Source organism: Canis lupus, chromosome 25, assembly GCF_011100685.1.
Source record: "Canis lupus familiaris isolate Mischka breed German Shepherd chromosome 25, alternate assembly UU_Cfam_GSD_1.0, whole genome shotgun sequence".
NCBI classification, from domain to species: domain Eukaryota; kingdom Metazoa; phylum Chordata; class Mammalia; order Carnivora; family Canidae; genus Canis; species Canis lupus.
In genome coordinates, this window is record NC_049246.1 from 40,608,158 (window position 1) to 40,627,748 (window position 19,591).

The following is a 19,591-nucleotide window of genomic DNA, read 5'->3' on the forward strand; positions in this document are numbered from 1 at the left end:
CTGTGCATTGATACATCTGTATTACATATAGATGAAGTTATTCTATCACTTGTGGGTACAACTTTGTTTCCCTTTGAAAAAAATGTTCTAATTTATTAAATGTTATTTTTCTTCCTTTTGTATGAGATGCTATCTTTATCATAGTCTAAAATCCCATTAGGAACTAAGGATTAATTCAGAACTTTCTACTCTGTTCCAGTGGACTGTCTCTTTGTGTTACTGTTTCTGTAGTTGAGAGTTTATTTATTTAAAGATTTTATTTATTTGTTCATGAGAGACACACACACACACACAGAGAAAGAGAGAGAGAGGGGGGCAGAGACACAGGCAGAGGGAGAAGCAGGTTCCATGCTGGGAGCCTGATATGGGACTTGATCCCGGGACTCCAGGATCATGCCCTGGGCCAAAGGCAGGCACTAAACCACTGAGCCACCCAGGGATCCCATGTAGTTGAGAGTTTAAATAGAATTTTTTTCTCTGCAAATTATTTAATTTCATTTTCCAACTGGACAAAGCATTTTCTTGGTTCTTCTTTGTTTTCTTTCCAAATTAAATTTAGAATCACCCTTACTAGTTCTGAATAAAGATGTATTTTTTTCCTTCTAGGATGGGATTTAACTTATAAATTTATTTAGAAAACATGATGTCTTTATGTATTTTTTTCTTCCTGAGAACAAGATAGGCTTTTCCATATGTTTAGGTGTTATTTTGCAATCTACAGAAGTGTTTGCAGGTATGGTCATAGATGCCTTACACATTTATTAAATAGATTACATGTAATTATTTTGTATTTTTTTTGTCCTATCATAAATTGGATCTTTTACTCCTATGCATCTTCTAAATGGTTGTTGTATCATGAGTAAAGCTGATTTCTATATACTTTCTGCACTGCAATCTTAGTTTTTAGTTGAGTCTCCTGGGTGAATACTTGTGGTCTCTAGAATAATGATAGTTTTGCCTCCTCTTTTAAAGTTTTTATTTTCTCTCTCTCTCTCTCTCTCTCTCTCTCTCTCTCTCTCCTTGTCTAATTGTGTTGGCTTATACCTCTAGTACAATAAATTAAATAAGGAGAATAATAGCGATTATCTTTTCCTTGGTTTTGATATAAGTAGGAATGTCACTAGTTTTCTCTACTTAGTAGGTGTTGGCTTTGGAGCTGAGTTTTATTTTCAGTCCAGTGATCGAATTTTAGAATTTGGAGAAAAGTATATGTGAGACACAAATCTTGAACCGGCATTCTTTATTTCCATGGCAGATTATTCCATGTGTCTTCTATTGAAGTTTCAAAGGACATACAAGCACAGATGATTCTTAGCACAATTCATCAAGAATTTAGAAAGGCAATTTAATATTTTTGCACATAGTATTTTATGTAGGACAATCTCTGCCACTTAAAAATTAGATGTCCCCCTCGCTGCTGGCCCCATCATTATTTTTTTTTATTTACAAATATTTTCAGAAATTCCTGGAAATTTCCACTTACATTTTTCTGTTTTAGACAGAGATCAAACTGACATATCATGACCTATCTGGAGTCATGGTAGGGAGAAAGCTCACTTCCTCCCCTAGGCCACCAGGAATTGACTTGAATGTCATTCTGTGGATACACAGGAATGTCTGGGGCTATTCCTGAGATAGAATTTCAACAACACTCAGAATAACACAAAGTAAAAAGTAATCATGACAAAATCAAATGGTGATATTATCAAATAGTAGTTTGTGAACAATGCCATGTTATCAGGATTGAAGAGGGGTCCTTAGAAACTGGACCAGACCTGGAGATTCTCTCAGAGCACTGCAAGTTATATAGAAATATACTTGATAAAATAAGGAAAATAACTATGTGACAAAAAATGTCCCATCTCTTGTCTGTTTTGGTAAAATAAAACAAATATTTAAACCTAGCAAAGGGGTTGGTCCAGTTAGTATTTCTGTTTATGAATGGAGAACTTCAACTCCAGGATGACTGGTGTTTTCTCATAGTTTATTTCCATGCCATGTGTATGTCCTAGTGAGTAATCAAAACCAGAATATCTCAGTTCTTGCTACTCACTGGGGTCCCCAACATAAGCTATTTGATCGAGATGATGGGCCTTGTTGACTGCATACAGATGGACACATAGTAGCCGGTCTAAAACTGAGATTTTGTTGTGGTTTTGAAAAGGTTTGTTGAAAACCAGACTTAGGAAGTGTACCAATTTGTGGAACTTAGTAACTTTATGACCAGGAGGATCCTTGCCCAGCGGATGCAGTGGCTGCCATAAGGTTAGAGCTTTGTTCCTGTAATGACATTCCTTAGCCCCTCTGGGTGGGGCTCATCTGGATTCTGACTTGTAGCTGGTCTCTGTGCTTGCTTTTGGCATCTGGTTGAGTAGATGATGTACATGCTTCTCGTTAGAAAAATGCCAGCAATAACTGTAAAATAACTCCCATAAACTAAAAACTAGAGAAAAACACATAGAGGTAATTAGACACACATAAAATATGACTATGTCACTGATAATACACAGTGATGATAATGATTTGCTTGGATTATGGGATAACTAAGACCCAGGATATACACAATACTTTCTTCTTCTATCTTAGAAGAATCAACTATAAAAATGTAAGAAATTCAGTAACTAAGAATGTGGGTTCTGGAGCCAAGGTTGCTTGGGTTCACACCCCAGCTAACACCAACAATAGTGAAAAAACACTAAATTCCACTGATCCATGTGTTTATGTCTACAGGATAGTGAATGAATTTAGTGAATGATAGGAATGAATTTTAGATAATGAGGTTACTTCTTACATAACTATCCCTTTCTTTCCCAGATCCATATGTAAAATGTGAAATGGGGCTATTTCAAGACCCTCAGTGGAGTAGGGAAAAGGAGTTGAGCTCTGCAGTCATGTACCACTTCTAGTCAAATCTCCTAAACCTTGGAACGAATATTATGGCAGGAGGAAAAGCAGACATAGAGGGGGCACAATGGCCAGAGCGGCATCTGACGACATGTTAGTAGCCACCGGCAAATGTTACCGAGTATGGTTATTGCTGAAAACCTACTTGGTGTGTTACAATATGATAAGGAAGGAATTGCTTATTTAAAAATTTGCTCAACTAAGCAATTCAAGAAATTAAATACTGCTTGTGGTGAGGTTGAAAAAACCTTTCAGATTACCTAGTTATTCCACATTCCCCCAACTACCTGAGTAGGAAAACAACAATATTACAGCTTACCTGAATGCTGATTGGCAGGTTGAGTCCTTTCTGATCTACTACGATCACTGTCATAATGGTCTGGATCACCAGGGCCATGAAGGTGTTCATTCCAAACACCAAGGCATAGCGTTCCACACTCAGATTAACCGCGATCTGAAATCTATCATTAAATGTTGAATTACATTCTTTATCAAAATACACATGGGATCCTTACCCTTAAAAGACAGAAAATAAAGAAATGGAGATCAAAGCAGTGTCTTGCTATCAGCCCTTTTTGTCTAAATCTCTTCCAGTTTAGACAAATAGGCAGAGCAAAGGGAATTAAAAAAATACAATACAGTTGAAGGCTGAATTAAAACACCAGTTAAAGGAAATATGGCACAATTTCTCCTCTTCAATTTAATGCTTCCAGAAATTGAACCTAGATTTTCTGAGTCTTCATAACCTGAGAATATTTGATGGTTTCTGATTATAGATACTCTTTCACAGTGAATTTTTATGAAAATGCAAGCAATGTCCAATTCATGGAATCATTTGGAGAGTTATTCTTTTTCCTGTCAATTGTATCAACAGTTTCAAATTTTGGTGGGCGAGTTATTTATTTTTAGGAAGATCCAGATCATGATTGGTTGTATAATTGAGTGAATCTATAAATAATTTATTCTAATAACTATATAGGTTTTGACACCTTATAACTACTGAATGACTGGCAAATGTATGTTATCTAGAGCTGTTCTGTGGAACAAGGGTAAAAGGCTTTTGGTTCTGAAGATTCTTAAAATGAGAAGAAGTAATGTAATCCTACCTTAACAATGTCCTTGAATTAAAAAGAAGAAACTTAAGAGACATGAGTTTGATTTGTTAAACTGACATATTTCCACTAAAAAAAAAAAGTAAACAACCTTATTCTCTTTCATGATCTTTTTCCAAGCTGCTCATATTTCTGTGGTTTGTCAATTCCTTATCAAACATTTTCACACATTAAACCTCAGAACTTAATAAAGCTTCTGGCTCTACTTCTTTCATGTGATTTGAAATTCAAATATTTCTTATCTCTTTTGATTAATATCAAAGCACATTTCCTGTAGTCAGCTTTCTCTGCACTTCTATATGAAACAAAACGTTTTTCATTGTTAAAAACTGATTTCTGAGCTAGTTTCTTATAATCGTTGCATCCACTTTTTTCAATATCCAAGTTTTTATAACCCGCTGAGTATGTTTTGCTTCACCCAAATGTATATGTCTGGTATTACACAAACAACTAAATGAAATTAATGATGAAACCTAAACTTAATCATTCAGAAGCAGATTGCACCCTGCCTTGTTATGGCAAAAAACTTGAAATAAAAATCACAACCCGACAGTGTATCTTTGCTTTTGGTTCATGAACCCATAGGATTTTTTTTCTTTGATGACTTATCTTAGCAGCATTCAGAGGTCAAATAGTTAAATGAAAACATGGCTTCATTGTGCCCAATTTAATATGTAGCCAACATTTAATATTGCTATTGATTAAAATACTTCTGAAGTTTTGCAAAGAACTACAGAAATGCTACAGAAGAGAGAACATGGTGTGGGTTTAGGAGTGGAGAGAAATGATTGGTAATACTTACACTGCTATGGTTATAAGAAGCATATAGCTGGACTTGAATATCAAGTAGCCAGCATAGCATGCCCAGATGTCAGTTGTGTAATGCATGAGAAACAGAGAGCCTGCATTGATGATGGAGAAGATCGCTAGAGCCAACTCTCCCAGAAGATCCCAGTTGACTTTCACGTAGCCCACTGCAAAGGCAGTCACGGCCCCTGAGAAAGAAACATTAAGGGAGATCCACACATTGACTGTGCACATGGGATATGCCACCGTGCTCTATTTACATTTATTTATTTATTTATTTATTTATTTATTTATTATTTATTTATTTTTTTACCGTGCTCTCTTTAAAAAGTCAAGTCTTAGGCAAATGTACATGATGAATGTATGGATTTCACAAAAATAGCATGTAGATTTATCTTTTTCTCAACCATATTTTCTGTTGGCTTCTCTCTTTACCTCCTCCTCTTTCAATCAGGTAGTTGCCACACTTTTAATTAATATCCATTACATGCCATGCACTGTGCCATGTGGAGAGGCCCGAAAGTTTTTTTACCACAGCAGCCTGGGGAGAAACGATCCATAAACCCTGTCACTTGCTACAACATGTGAGGAGCAGGAATAGAGAAGAGTGAAAGGGCTGCTCTGATAGTATACCTGGCCCGTCCATACTTGCCTTTCTCATTGGTTGTTTATCGTAATTTTTTTCAATGGGTAACAGATATGTTGCCCTGGATAGAAAATTTTAGTCTTTATTAGTAATCTTAAACTGCTGGTGTCCATCTCAGTGTCTTTGAGATCTAACCCATTTACTTGAGGTTTTCAGTGAACTCAATATTGACTTACAGAGTTTAAGAGACTGAATAATTGGCAGTCATTAGGGTTAGCATTTATAGTTCTTTTTAGCAAAATAAAAGGTACTTATGTTTCAAGTTACTGATGTTTGATGAACTTTTCCATGTGTGATCCAGGAAAGAACCAATGCTACAAAGGAAATACCATTCTTTCACCCCACCCTCCCAGAATTTGGAATGTAGAAGAAATAATTTCAGTGAACCAAGTCCAGAGCAGTCCTGGTGTGCAGGAGTAAAGGTGAAGCCTACCAAAAGAGAGACAATAAGAGAATGGACGCCACTTGACTTTTCTGAATTTTTTGTAAACGAGGGTGTGGAAATCTCCTACTTCCTAGAAAATATCTTTAAAGTCTCAGTTGAATTTAAGTTCCCACTTACCAGGATATAAATATTTATTGTAGAGTAAACTTCAAAGGCAGATTTCCTTCTGGTGTTAGAATCCTGACTCTTGCATACATTCCACATCTCACTTAAATCTCTTAAGAAAGCTATTTTTAGAACTTTTTTTAAAAAAGATTTATTTATTTATTCATGAGAGAGAGAGAGAGAGAGAGAGAGAGAGAGAGATGTAGAGACACAGGCAGAGGGAGAAGCAGGCTCCATGCAGGGAGCCTGATGTGGGACTCGATCCCAGGACTCCAGGATCATGCCCTGGGCTGAAGGCAGGGACTAAACCGCTGAGCCACCCAGGGATCCCCCCATTTTTAGAACTTTTTGGTGTGGAACCTAAGATTGCTAATGGTCGGCACTAGTTAAATCAAATCTTTTAGTGGTAATCTGGAAGGCTTGAGGGTTCAATCTATTTTACTAAAATAATGAAAACTTCTTACTTATATATAAGGTGAGTATTTTTCTTTGTATATAAAAAAAACAACCTGAAAGAAGAAGGGGTATTATTAACCCCTTTCCTAATGATGAATTGGAATCTTAGGAGTTTGCCTAAAATTTAATCATTTGGTGCTTAATCCAGAGCTCTTGAGTTACTTGCCATAACTCTACCACATTACATACAAATGTCATGGTCCTCTTTTTCTTTCTTCCAGTGCCTTCCATTAAAAACAAAGGTTAATATGCCTTCTGACAGAATTAGCTTACCACCATGGAGTTTAGCAACAAAGACAAAAACTTAATGGGGGTAGCCCATCAAGGGAAGATAAATCAATGTTTGCTTACCTCCAAAGGTTGCAATAGCTTCTACTGCCCCATTATAGATGAAAGAACTCTGGGATGGTGCCTTGTAATCCCACAGGATTTGAACATAGTTCAAAATTTGGTTAAAACCTGCTGTAGAGAAGGCCCACCAGAGGGACCAGTAAAAAAGACGCTTTGAGGAGTAGCATTCCTTCAAATCTTGGAACCACTGCACAAAAACACTTAAAACCAAATTTTTAGGCATTGGGCTATTCACCGGAGCACCATCCAGGTTCCCTGAAATGGTTGGTATTTCTGAAGTGGGTATCTCTTCACCATCTTGTGTGGTAACTTTGGAAGGTTCATCTGACACTGTATTTTTGTTTGATGGTTTCTGTACCTCTTTGTTGGATTTTGCATGAAAAAACATGCTCTTCTTAGGCATTGGTAGGAAAAGTGAAAAAAGAAAGGCCACACAGACAGAGGCCAAGGATATGACATTGAGATAAAAGTACGATACGTTGGCCAGGGACACCAGGAGCTGGGCCAGCACGGAGGCCACTGTGTAGGCCACCAGTGTGATGCTCCTGCAGTAGCCACTCACTTTCTGGTAGTGCTCTGGGCTGACCACGCTGTAAATGTAGGCATAGTAGGCCACCTCGGTGGCAGTCACCATCCCATAGAAGAACTCTACAACCTGCATTGTCTTCACTCCCTGGCCAAACAAGAGCAGCAGCCAGGTGATGATGAAGCTGATCCCTTGCAGGATGATGACTGGCTTGTAGCGGACATAGTCAGTGAGGATGAACACGGGGAGCAGCAGCACCAGATAAGAGTATGTCCAAACTGGTAAGATCTCGTTTGTGATCTGTGAGGTTGAAAAATGGATCATGTGACCATGAAGCACCAGGAGGTGAAAGAGATACCTTTTTACGTAGTACATTACTAAGGTGTAGGTGGCTTGCCCAATATCAAACTCTGCATCCAACTGGATAGGATATTCTTCATATTATGGAAAAGCACAAGTGAAAACTGATTTTCTTTCTTTCTTCTTTCTTTCTTTCTTTCTTTCTTTGATTATTTATTTATTTATTTGAGACAGCGCACAGAGAGAGAGGGAGAGGAAGAAGCATACTCCCTGCTGAGCAGAGAGCCCAACACGGCACTCGATCCCAGGACCTCGAGATCATGACCTGGGTTGAAGGCAGACACTCAACTGACTGAGCCATCCAGGGGCCCCCAGAAAATGGATTTTCAAGGAAAAAAGAGGTCCTCCCCCTTCTTCAAAATAAAACCAATTTATAAATTTATGTGCATCCCAACGGAAGAATATATTTGCTTAATGTGCAATCTGAACTCTCTTAAAGTTAAACAGTATGTACATTTGAGTTAAATTAGTTAAAAATTATTCAACAGACACTCCTGGGGTTTTTAGTCTCTTAAAAAAATACCATTCCTCTTTTGTTCAAAGATTTTAACATTAGACAAAGGGGCTACAATGTTAGAAGACTCCAACAAACTTTATGTTTATTTGATCCATCACCATGTCAGAAATGTCCACAGTCTAATGAACACATGTGAGGACAGAAAAGAATAAATAACCTTGCAAAATTGCAAAGTGGGAACAAGTCATGCATTGCATTATCTTCCTGGCCAAATCTCCCAAAGCTTTTCCCCTCCCAATTCTACTGGTTAACCTCTGCTTACTCAATTCTGTCTCATTTGATGTGGGTATCTCATGGCTATCGTCAGAAATGCAAGGAACCGCAGTGATCATTCCTAGGAAGGAAGGACCAAAGGGGTTGATCTCTGGGGCAGGATGGGTGCGGCGGCAGCACTGTCACACCACACCTGCATTTGTTCTGTTCTGTGCCACTGCTGTAGACAGCAGAGTGATTGCAAAGGCTAGTGGGACTGAGTGGCACCTCTGGGCATAGGTATGCAAACTGGTCTATAGTGGTCACAGAAGCAGACCCCAGTCGGTTCACTGGCTGATTTAGGACCTGTATTTGTCCTTTGTTTTGTCTCAATTGTGATCGGCTTCCATCTAGAAAAAAATTGGAAACAGAGTTGTCGCAAAGTGATTTTACATCACCACACAACACGCTTGCTTTTTTGTCCGTAGCACCTCATCACCAAATTAACTAGCATCGGTTAGCCTTCTGGGTGAAGGCACACACTCTGTAGTGTCTTCGTGGCTATGGCTGGAGATTATAAAACTAGAGCAGGGTAATTCTCCAGGTGGGTGAGTGCCTTTTCTTGTTGCACTTATTATTAAAAAAGGAGGTGGATCTTTTAAGACAATTTGGCCTTCAGGGGAAGATAGAGCTGAGAGATAAAGCTGTTAAGTCTCACTGGCTGGTAAACAGTTTTTCACAACTGAGTAAGTGTCCTAAAAAAAATGATATGGTTCTTTATCATATCCTGCTTATACCTCAGCCATCTAAAAGTTTATTAGGACTAGATCCTGTGCCTGGCAGAGATTTTACGTTAGGATTACGTTAGTATAACAGAATTGATGGAGCCCTGAAAATTACCTTGTGTTAAGACTAATGGTAGAGCTCCATAAAAGTTAAAATATGTGGGATCCCTGGGTGGCGCAGCGGTTTAGCGCCTGCCTTTGGCCCAGGGCGTGATCTTGGAGACCCGGGATCGAATCCTACGTCGGGCTCCTGGTGCATGGAGCCTGCTTCTCCCTCTGCCTATGTCTCTGCCTCTCTCTCTCTGTGACTATCATACATAAATAATAATAATAAAAAATTAAAAAAAATATGTATTGGACTTTAATATGCTGAGGCTTCCCATTTTTACAAGTGTGAGGAGGGAAGACTAGTTTGAATCATTGTATTAAATGACAAATACTATGAAAATGGATCACCAAGGTTAGTGCGTTAATATCTCAAGTTTGATGAAGCCCTAACCCCACATCTTGTTCAAATCCTGTAAAATTAAACCACGTTAAGATATGTATGTATGTATATTAATTTACCTCTGAGCTGGTCAGGTTTTTATCTGGTCCAGATAAATACGGGATAAGGAAGGGTTCTGAGGGTCTCATCATGGAGAAAAATCCAAATAAGCACAGGATCACAGTAGGATAAATCCAGGAATGACTTGACAAAGTTTTGAAACAATCCATGGCTGATCAAATGGAAACAGAGTCAAAATTAGCTGACATTTAATTACTTTTGGCATCTTGGATATAACGAGAAACGTGTTTCTAAATGTTTTGTGGAAGGATAAAGTTTCCTCTGTCTGCAGCTGAAATGGGAAGGTGAATGATTCATAAGTGTTTTCACATCTTCCTTAGGTGCGCCGGTCAAACCCTCCTTAGTCAACAGGCTTCTTACTCATTATTGCTGGGACAGGTTACGCCCCCTTAGTGCTCTTCAGCATAAACATGGTAATGAGTAGTTCCTGATAAATGGTAAACATGGGTTAATTAATGCTTGAAAGGAAGTACAACCCTGGCTGGTGCATTACTGGTGTACATGTGGTAGGTGACATACTTCTAGGAGGTCAACTCCAACTTCACAAGATTTAGTGGCTCAAGTTACTATTTTTTTTTAAGATTTTATTTATTCACGATAGACACAGAGAGAGAGGCAGAGACACAGGCAGAGGGAGAAGTAGGCTCCATGTAGGGAGCCTGATGTGGGACTCGATCCCAGGACTCCAGGATCACGCCCTGAGCTGAAGGCTGACATTCAACCGCTGAGCCACCCAGACATCCCTCAAGTTACTATTAATTCATCTGCCATAGTATTTTGTATTGTGACCCTGAAATCTTTAACACACTGAATGGCCTGTTTATTTACACATTTATCTCCCCGTTAGACCATCCCTTACTTTTGTGGTTGCTTGACACATAGTACACATCCAAAATACTTTTGTTAGGTGTCTCCAATCTGAGAACTTATAATTTCTCAGTTTAAAAAAAAAATTAAGCCAGATGAAGAATCGACTGGCCATTTTTTCCTATATCCCCTCTGTTCGAGACTGATGCTTAGTCTGTGTTGGGAACGAAAGGCACCAGTTTGTAGGTTGCTACCCTGCTCTTCATTAAGATTGGGCCCATTTCTTCCATTGGTCTGCAACTTCACACCACTCAGTGGGGGCAGGGAGCTGATTAATAATAGTTCATGCTTTGTTTCGAAGCCACAAGTGTAATTGCTTGAAATTCAAACTTCAGGCAAGAAGTCCAATGGTGAATCTGCCACAGGAAAATCCCCTCTGATTCCTTCATATTGGGGATCCAGTCTACTTACAAAGTGTCCACATTTTTGGAAGCCTTGGATGGGGAAATTAACTTGCTGTATGATGCTTTTCTGTATATTATCTAGTTTATTAACTCCTAATAATAACTGTAAAAATATATACCACTTTCCCAAATTCCCAGGTGAGCATATGGGACATCCAAGGTGTCCTACAACTGGCTTCCAATCACCCGGTCAAGATCTGAATCCACATATCTCTGATGTCCATCTGGATCCCTTTTCCTGCTCCACTCTGCCTCATTCTGGTAGCTCTAATGATAACCTTTCCTCGTAGTGAGGGAAGAAAGTATTTTCATGAACACATTCATCCTAAAGATTATGACTAACTACATAGAGCCAATTATAGTTTGAAAGTGGACCTAAGAGAGGGAAAGTGATGATCTCTCCAGCAGAGGAAGTCACTGGGTGCAATTCCAGGTATTCAGGAAGACAAACTTTGCTAGGGGCTAGGGAGGTGGGTAGGTCTTGCAGAAGGAAGCGGATGAAGGTCAAACTTCACCGCTGAGAGCTAGTAAAGCTTTGTTTGCATTTCCAGAGTGTACTGCTGGCTGCATCAGGAGAAGGCCAGGGAGGCCCTTAACTCTACAAATGCCTTGCAGTTCAGTTGTGCATCTGTAGAAGGGGGTAATGATGTTAACTGTGTAGGCTTTCTGTGAGTACCGGGTGCCTTGACTGATATCTGGAAAGGACCTGGTGCCATGTTGGGCATAGCACCGCTGCTCAAACACACGGCACTTCTCTTCCCTTTCCTTTCCTCTCTTCATGTTGGAGGATCCAGAATCCACAGTGATTCTGGCTTAATGAGGAGAAATGAGAGAATGTGTCTGGCCTTAGCTGCAAACAGCCGGGAAGTATCTGGGGGGCTCACACCTGTATCCTAGGATATACTGGGCTTCCTTTCCTCACTCCTTTTCTAGCCTCCTCCCCACAGAAACAAACACACGCTCCAAAGCTAGGTTTTCTGCTAGAGGAAATAAGAGAAGACATCTAATCCAACATTTGCAGGAATCCTTTAGTCCAGACAACAGCAGGAGCAACCAGACCCTTTCTGAGGCCATGTCTTGCTTGGTGTCTCTTCTTCCTCCTGCAGGGCTCCAGCCCTTGTCGCTGCCTGCTGGGAGACTTCTACACTGGCAAATATTTGGCTGTTCTTTCACCTGCCCCGACCCAAGGTCTCCTAGGCATCTAGCACTTGCCTCATTTCCTAATCCTTCCTTACTCCGGCCCCTTAACAAAGACCGTGTGGACTTGACTTATGTATCAGATCCCCTGGGAACTTGGAGAAATATGGGCTCCCCGACTCCATCCCTAACGTGTGGTTCAGTAGGTATGGGGGCCAGGGAATCTGCATTCATGCAGAGTGTGATTCTGAGACATGATGCCCAAGGACCACTTGTCCCTCTCTCACCCTCTGGGCAAACTGGCTCCATGCCACGGCCTTGGATCTTAACAGGGTGGAGAGGGAAGTGGATGGAAATTGTCCAGGGAGCTTTTGCAAAATTACACGTAGACATGCAGCCCTGAAATTCTTTTCTGGTTCTCTAGGCCCTGAAGAGTCCAGGCCAGGTGATGGAAAGGTCCTCAGGTGACTGATGTTTTGGGTAGACATCTCACACCGTCAGCCCCAACCCACTAACCTCTTCATGTGCACACATCACTCCCTGTCTGTGACCCATTCTGGCCCAGTTAGCTGAAAACCTTTTCCTGTAGGTGCCCTGGAGTGTCTGTGTCTAGCACTGAATAAATACCACGGGTCTGGCTTCTTTAGTTACTGGCACACGGGTATCTGAAATTCTCCAGCTCAGCATGGCCTTTCACCCACTCTCTGAAGGCAGTGATTTTTTTTCTTACTTGTGAAAGATCCTGCCAACTCACACAGATAAAATGAGAACAACCTATCAGCTACTGTCGGCTTGGCTCCTGCCTTACACCAAGTACTGTATTAGTTGCTGTATAACATTATTGTCTCTGATCCTTAGAACAACCCTAATTATATATATTTACCTATAATTATATATCTTATAGAATATATACAGATACTATTATTTAAATAATTAAAATTATTAAATATGGTTCTATTAAATAAATATGAATAGAATTATATGATATAATAATATATTTATCATATTTAATATTACATATAGTTGACCTTTGACCAACAGGTGTGAATTGCATGGGTCCACTTATAGGTGGATTTTTTCTGGATAAATACAGTACAGTACTATAAATCTGTTTTCTCTACCTTACGATTTTTTCTCTAGCTTACTTTATTGGAAGAATACAATATATAATGCATATAACACATGAAATATGTGTTAATTAACTGTTATCAGTAGGCTTCTGGTCAACAGTAGGCTATTAGTAGTTAAGTTTTGGGGGAGTCAAAAGACAAATGTGGATTTTCAACCGTGCAGGGGTTGGCATCACTAATCTCTATGTTGTTCAAGGATCGATGGTAATTACATAATTTTTATATGTATCTAAAATGTCCCCAATTTCTCAGACATGGGAACGGAGCCCCCTTAAAGCTCATGGGCACTCAGCCAAGCAAGGTTAAGATTGAGGTCAGGGTCAGGTCTGTTGGTGCCAGGTTTATGCCTTCCCTCTACATGGATGAGTAGATGGGTCTGACTTCTCTGGCACCATTCCCACCTCCTGGACATTTTCCTCACCAGCCATCCCCATAGGCACCGTCAGCATGGCCTCTAGGTTTCCAACCCAACAATCCCTGCCCAAATCATTCTCTCCTTACTAGAGAAACCTCTGGCTAATGGGGTCATATAGCTTGGAAGCATTGATCATCACTTTTTATTTTTATCTTATTGAGGAGATGCTACTCTTATCTGTCACATGACTATAGCGATGATAATCAAATTACACAATCCATAATTTCTACATTTGAAAAATTATTTTTTTCCTTGACAGTTTTGTGAGGTAGGTAGATAGAGAAGATGGTATTTACTCATTTTTTGGATGAGGAAATTGAGGGCCACAGGCAGTATTATGTGTGCAGGTTTTCACCCGGATTTGAACTCAGTTTTTCCAATTCCAAGTTCAGTAATCTTTCCTCTGTGTTGCGAGTGCCTGGTCAGCATCCAATTCCTCTTTATTTTAGAATAATGTTTTTCAGATTGTGAGTGTCAACAAAATTTAGTGGGTTGCAAACAGGATTTTTTTAAATGTCCTGTTTGCAGATAAAATATATTAAGAATCAAAATGCACTGCAGAATCAGGCTATGTTTTTTTCTGAGCTTTGTTTGGATTATCAATATAGAAATATACAAAAATGGTCACATCGTAAATTACATCTTTCTCTGGGACACAGTCATGGAGTTAGAAATTGCAGAGGAAAGTGATGCTTGGATGGCTCAGTCGGTTAAGTGTCCAAATCCTGATTTCAGCTTAGGTCATGATCTCAGGGTTGTGAGATCGAGCCCTGCATCTGCCTCTGCACTGGCTGTGGAGCCTGCTTAAGACTCTTTCTCTCCCTCTCCCCCCATTGACACACACTCTCTTTCTAGCTCTCTAAGAAAAAAAAGAAAAGACAAAAGAAGTTGCAGAGGAAAATATAGGATTGAATATTTACTCACATCTCTCCTAAGCACACCTGTTAGGGTCATCATAGGATACCCGTTCCGTCTGGGAGGGCCTCCAGCCTTCATGGTAAAGCACCATTCTAGAAAAGACTGTCCTTTTGCTACTTTTCCATTTATTATTATTTTTGACCATGTAATATTATCCTCATCCTAGAAAGTACTCTAAACCTTCCCTCACTTCATTGACTCTAACTCAAGGACATGAATTGGATGGATTTTCTGACTTGACACTTCTGAAAGTTAGATGTTGATCTTTCCCCCCTTTCTGTGCTTTCCAAAGAAGACAATCCTCTTAAAAAGTTGCTCCTGTAGTAGTAATTCTCACCTATTACTCGTATGCTCCATTACATGGAGCACATGTTCTTGTGCTCCATTTTTAAAAAGGCACAAGAACATTATATGGGCAGTTGGTCAAAAGAAAATACAATAAAAGAATGTTCTCCAAACAAAAGTCAGCTTAGTGTGTTATCATTACTTGAAATCTACAGTGAAAACGCCAGAAACAACCAGAAAGCTGAATCAATCAGCTGCTCCTTCTGGAGGAGACTTGGAGCAGTAACTAGATTTGCCACAGAGCTTACCTCAGTGGGTCGGCTGGGTGGTGTAGGAGAGCTCTTTGGAGGGAGAGCTGTAGCCAACAAGAGCAGGTGAAGGAAAAGAACGCTGGGCATTAGCTTTTGCTTCACTCTCAAGCAAAAGTGGCCCCAGGCAGGGTGCAGTCTCCCTGCGTGGCCTGCCCAGTGTACTAGAGAGCACCTACTTCTGACCCAGTTACACCACCTGCACACATGCAGCGCATATGGCCCCAGTAATAAATGGCCACGTGCACTGCTGGCCTCTCCATATGACCTTGCATGAGCTCTGGGGAACGCAAACACCTTTGCACTGGGAAGTGACCCATCTAAATTACTTGGGAAATGATGTGTTCCGTTCTCTTTTTGATGGCTAAGAAATGATGGTGATTTTTCATTAAAATTCATCAGGGACCTTTTAGCAAGTCTCTGGTCGCTTCTCTCAATCCCTACCTGCAGTCTATTTCTGGAAGGCCACTTATTTTTAGTGCCGCTTCCCTTTCTCTGGTTAGTGTATCTAAACCAACTTTGTTTTAAGACACTCATAGACTCATCTCCATCTCCTAAAAAATGTAAGGTTTACTTGTGTTTCAACTATGACTGGGGTGGGCTGGGGTGGCTTCTCATTGTTTTTGTTTTTATCTTCCTTGGAACAAATTCTTATCATGCATTTCTAGTCTCTTGCTATCAGAGTTCAAGTTTTCATCTCCTCTTTCACTCCAATTCTTAGCATATTATTGACTTTTTCCCATTTTTATCATTCTTTAAGCATTTCTAGTCTCTTGCTATCAGAGTTCAAGTTTTCATCTCCTCTTTCACTCCAATTCTTAGCATATTATTGACTTTTTCCTATTTTTATCATTCTTTAACTACATCTTTAAATCTTTCCAACTGGCTTCAGGTCAATGTCTTTTCCATATGATTCTGCATAGCTTTAATAATCATCACAAGTATTCTTTGATTTATAATAGTGTCCCTGAAATGCCTAGTTTTCTTATATTGGCTGCAGGAGAAATTCATTTATCATCATAATTCTATGGTATAGGGAAAAGGAAACTTTATTTTTATTGTTGCCAGGATCCCCATTTGTACTGAGTTGCAAGGTAAACCTAGAACCTACATTTCCTGGTTGCTGAAGTCTACAGCCATCCCCTTGGCTGTATTTCCTTCAGTTAACTAACTTAGAGACTCATTGTGTGAACCAAACCTTTTCCATATTTGTGCACATAAATATTTTCTCATGCATTGCTCATCTATGCCCTGAAGAACCAGACTGGACACGTGCCAATGTGGACCTTATCTAACTCACAAGCACTGACAGTGTCCTATTTCCTAAACAATAGGCTATACATATGTACTGGTAAGTTGTGGTCACAAATATTTCTAAGTATATATTTACATTGGTGCAGAATAGGCAAGGATAATAAATAATAAACAATAATACAAAGCAAGAACTATAGAGACTGGTACAAGTTGGTGGGCCTTCTCTCTCCTTGAGGCCTGAGTAGACTTCTCTAGCTAGGGGGACCTTTGGGGACCAAATTCTTCCACACACTCTGAGAAGATGGGATTCTCCTCCCACAATGGAAGCCTTTAGAGCTGTGGGTTCCCTGATGCAGGGGACAAGATGACGTAGTCAAAGCAAAGACCATTCGCAAACCTGGTTTTCCAAAGGTTCCAGAGAGCCTAGAGTATCAGGACCTAGTCAGTGGAAAGGAATCATTTTATCAACTCCTTTTCCATGTTTGTTTAGAAGACACTGCCAGAAGTAATTGAGGTGCTAATAAATCTGGAGAAAATTATCTGGAATCTCCAGTCTCCACCCAATTCCTGTCCAATCCTCCCTACTAAACATCCCAGTCATCTCAGAGAGGGTGCCTGACCAGGCAAACCGCATCTGAGAATGGGCTGGTCTCATTTTCACATTATTCTCCAGAATCTTTACTTCAGTCAAAACATCAATTTCAAATAACCGAGCATCAGGTTGGTAAATTAAAATAATCATGAATCTCACCATCTCAAAATGGCAAAGGACTTGGACAGCTGGCCAAGAGATACAACATTTGCAATGGGTTTTCTCCCCAAGGTCCAAGGCCCCTTTAAAAACAGAGTGATGGCCAGCATTTGTTCCATTTTCCCAAAACTCACCTTTCAGGTTTTTCAACACTGCTGGAGCCAAACCCCTCACCAGACAGAAGCAAACCCAAAGTCTGATGACTGAAAACTGAAATATATGCTTGTCACGGACAGCAGAGTATAACAGCTAGTTATGCCTCTCAATCTACTTACTGCTCATGTAGAAGAGACTAGAACTTTGAGTGAAACATCCAAATAAAACGAGGAGCTGCAGTATGCGTAAATCAAGGTACGCTGATGCTGGAGGGAGGCACATTCCAGGGAATTGCTTAATTCTCAATCCTCTATTGCAAAATCAGGATCAGAGGATGATTTCACCAATTTCTAGAGAGCTATTGTATTTTAGCCCTCATCTTATTTAAAGGGCATTTCCCTGACCTCTACCTCACTCTATACACAAAAACTACTTTGATGTAATCAACTCTACGAACCATAAAAGTATCATCTAGAAGAAAACAGATCACTATGAACATAGGCATTGAAAACTCTGTCACTGAACTGATAAAAAGGACTCAAAAGAAAATAAATCAATAAATTGGATTTTATCAAAAAACTGTTATCTGCTTATCAAGAGATACCATTAGGAAAATGGAAAGGAAAACCACAAGAACACTCTACAACCACTAGAATGCCTAAGCACAAAAAAACCTAGCAAACCAAATGTTGGGAACGATTTAGAATTTGTACGCACTCCTTGTGGGAAAGTAAAATGATACCAACAACACTTTGGAAAACCATTTGGCACTCTAGTCAAGAAAATTCATAAACTCACAATGGTGAAAAAAAAAACAGGAAGCAACTGAAATGTCCATTAAGAAGTGAATGAGTAAACAATATCATATATTTAAGTAATGAATACTGATTTTTATCAGCAATAAAAAGGAATGCACTATTGCAAAACTTGGGTGAATATTTAAAGAGTGATGTTCTGCCAAAGGCTCCACACACAAAACTGTGATTCCATTAATGTATGTAAAGTCCTAAAACCAGCAGAACTACTCTGCTGTGATGGAAACTGGATAAGAGTTTGCCCAGGGTAGGAGACAGGGGAGGAACCGACTGTAGTAGGGCACGAGAGAACTTTCTGGAATAATGGAATATCCTATATCTTGATGAGACATAGATACATGGGTGTACATCTTTATAAATGCTCAAACTTAAAATCTATACTTCATATTCTATGTAAATTCTACTTCAAGCAAAACAAAAACAAAAACAAACCCCATTCTATTCCACCTCCCCATCCCCTACTCCTTAAAAGCATTTCACTGTGTGGGACTCTATGCAGCCCTGGACTTTTCTTACTGTTGGAAGCACTAAGGGTTTTCCAAATTCTACATGGCACGATGTGAAAACAGAACAGCATCTCTCTAACTGGGTCTGTCCTAGAAGATTTAGAACAGAAACTGTGCCCACAAATCAAAGCTAGGACAAACTAACAAACTTGGGAAGTCTGGCCACATGTAACATTCTTCGAAATAATACAGAGAGAATCAGAGTTACCTGCGCCTTTCGTGTTCTGAGTTTATTTCTCTCTAGAACTGAGTCCAGTTTCCTGCCTTCAGATCCAACTCCTGCTCCTTCCTGATGTCCCCTGCTGGGAGTCCCTGTCACAATACCCCTCCCTCTCCTTGGAGTCTGGAGTCCTTCAGAACTGAGCTGTCAAGAGCAATGGCTTTATACACTAAAGCCCACCCCCTTCTGAGGGCTTGCAACACCTCTTCCGCGGCCACCCTCTTCTGGAATCTCATTAGAAAAAAAAAAAATAGAGAAACAGATCTTTGTGAAAGAAACACAGGCAGGGAGGTAAACATACCAAAAACATTTTTTTCCTGAATGTTAGAATTAAAATAATCTAGTTTTTTCTCAAAGTTTGTATTAAGGGACTTAGAATCTCAGAAAACTGGGAAGTAGTCTTATTACCTACCAACCACTCATAAGCCCCCTCTCCACAAAAAACAAAACAAAACAAAAACAAAACACAAACAACAACAACAACAACAAACCATGACAAAAGCAAACACTAGAGAACCTTTGCTGAAATGAAGCTTTCTACACAACTTCAAAAAGTATGAATTAGGTCTACATATTCAACATGCTGGCCAGAATAGTTCTCCTTTTGGTCAAAACCACCACAAGAGTAGATACAAGATCTTTAAAACACTTCAGATTCCATTTTGTCATCTATGGCATCATTCTTTTTTGCTGGTGTGAAACATTTGCTGA

The 19,591-nt window shown here is 39.7% G+C and overlaps 1 protein-coding gene across 16 annotated transcripts in view; it reads right to left on the reverse strand.

The window, feature by feature from the left end:
- Positions 1-1,223: 1,223 nt before the first annotated feature.
- LOC486151 (thiamine transporter 2) overlaps positions 1,224-19,591 on the reverse strand; it is a 37,646-nt gene continuing 19,278 nt past the window's right edge. For 14 of the 16 annotated variants that reach the window (XM_038574039.1, XM_038574051.1, XM_038574046.1 and 11 more), the window contains 5 exons: positions 9,774-9,925; positions 6,827-7,652; positions 4,819-5,011; positions 3,224-3,365; positions 1,224-2,443 (listed from right to left, as the gene is read on the reverse strand). In XM_038574039.1, coding sequence (XP_038429967.1) covers positions 2,267-2,443; positions 3,224-3,365; positions 4,819-5,011; positions 6,827-7,652; positions 9,774-9,923 — 1,488 coding nt within the window. In that variant the 5' untranslated portion in view covers positions 9,924-9,925 and the 3' untranslated portion in view covers positions 1,224-2,266. Of the gene's footprint in view, positions 2,444-3,223; positions 3,421-4,818; positions 5,012-6,826; positions 7,653-9,773; positions 9,926-18,868; positions 19,006-19,591 lie in introns of those variants that run through there. The other 2 variants (XM_038574053.1, XM_038574054.1) reach the window with 2 other exon arrangements.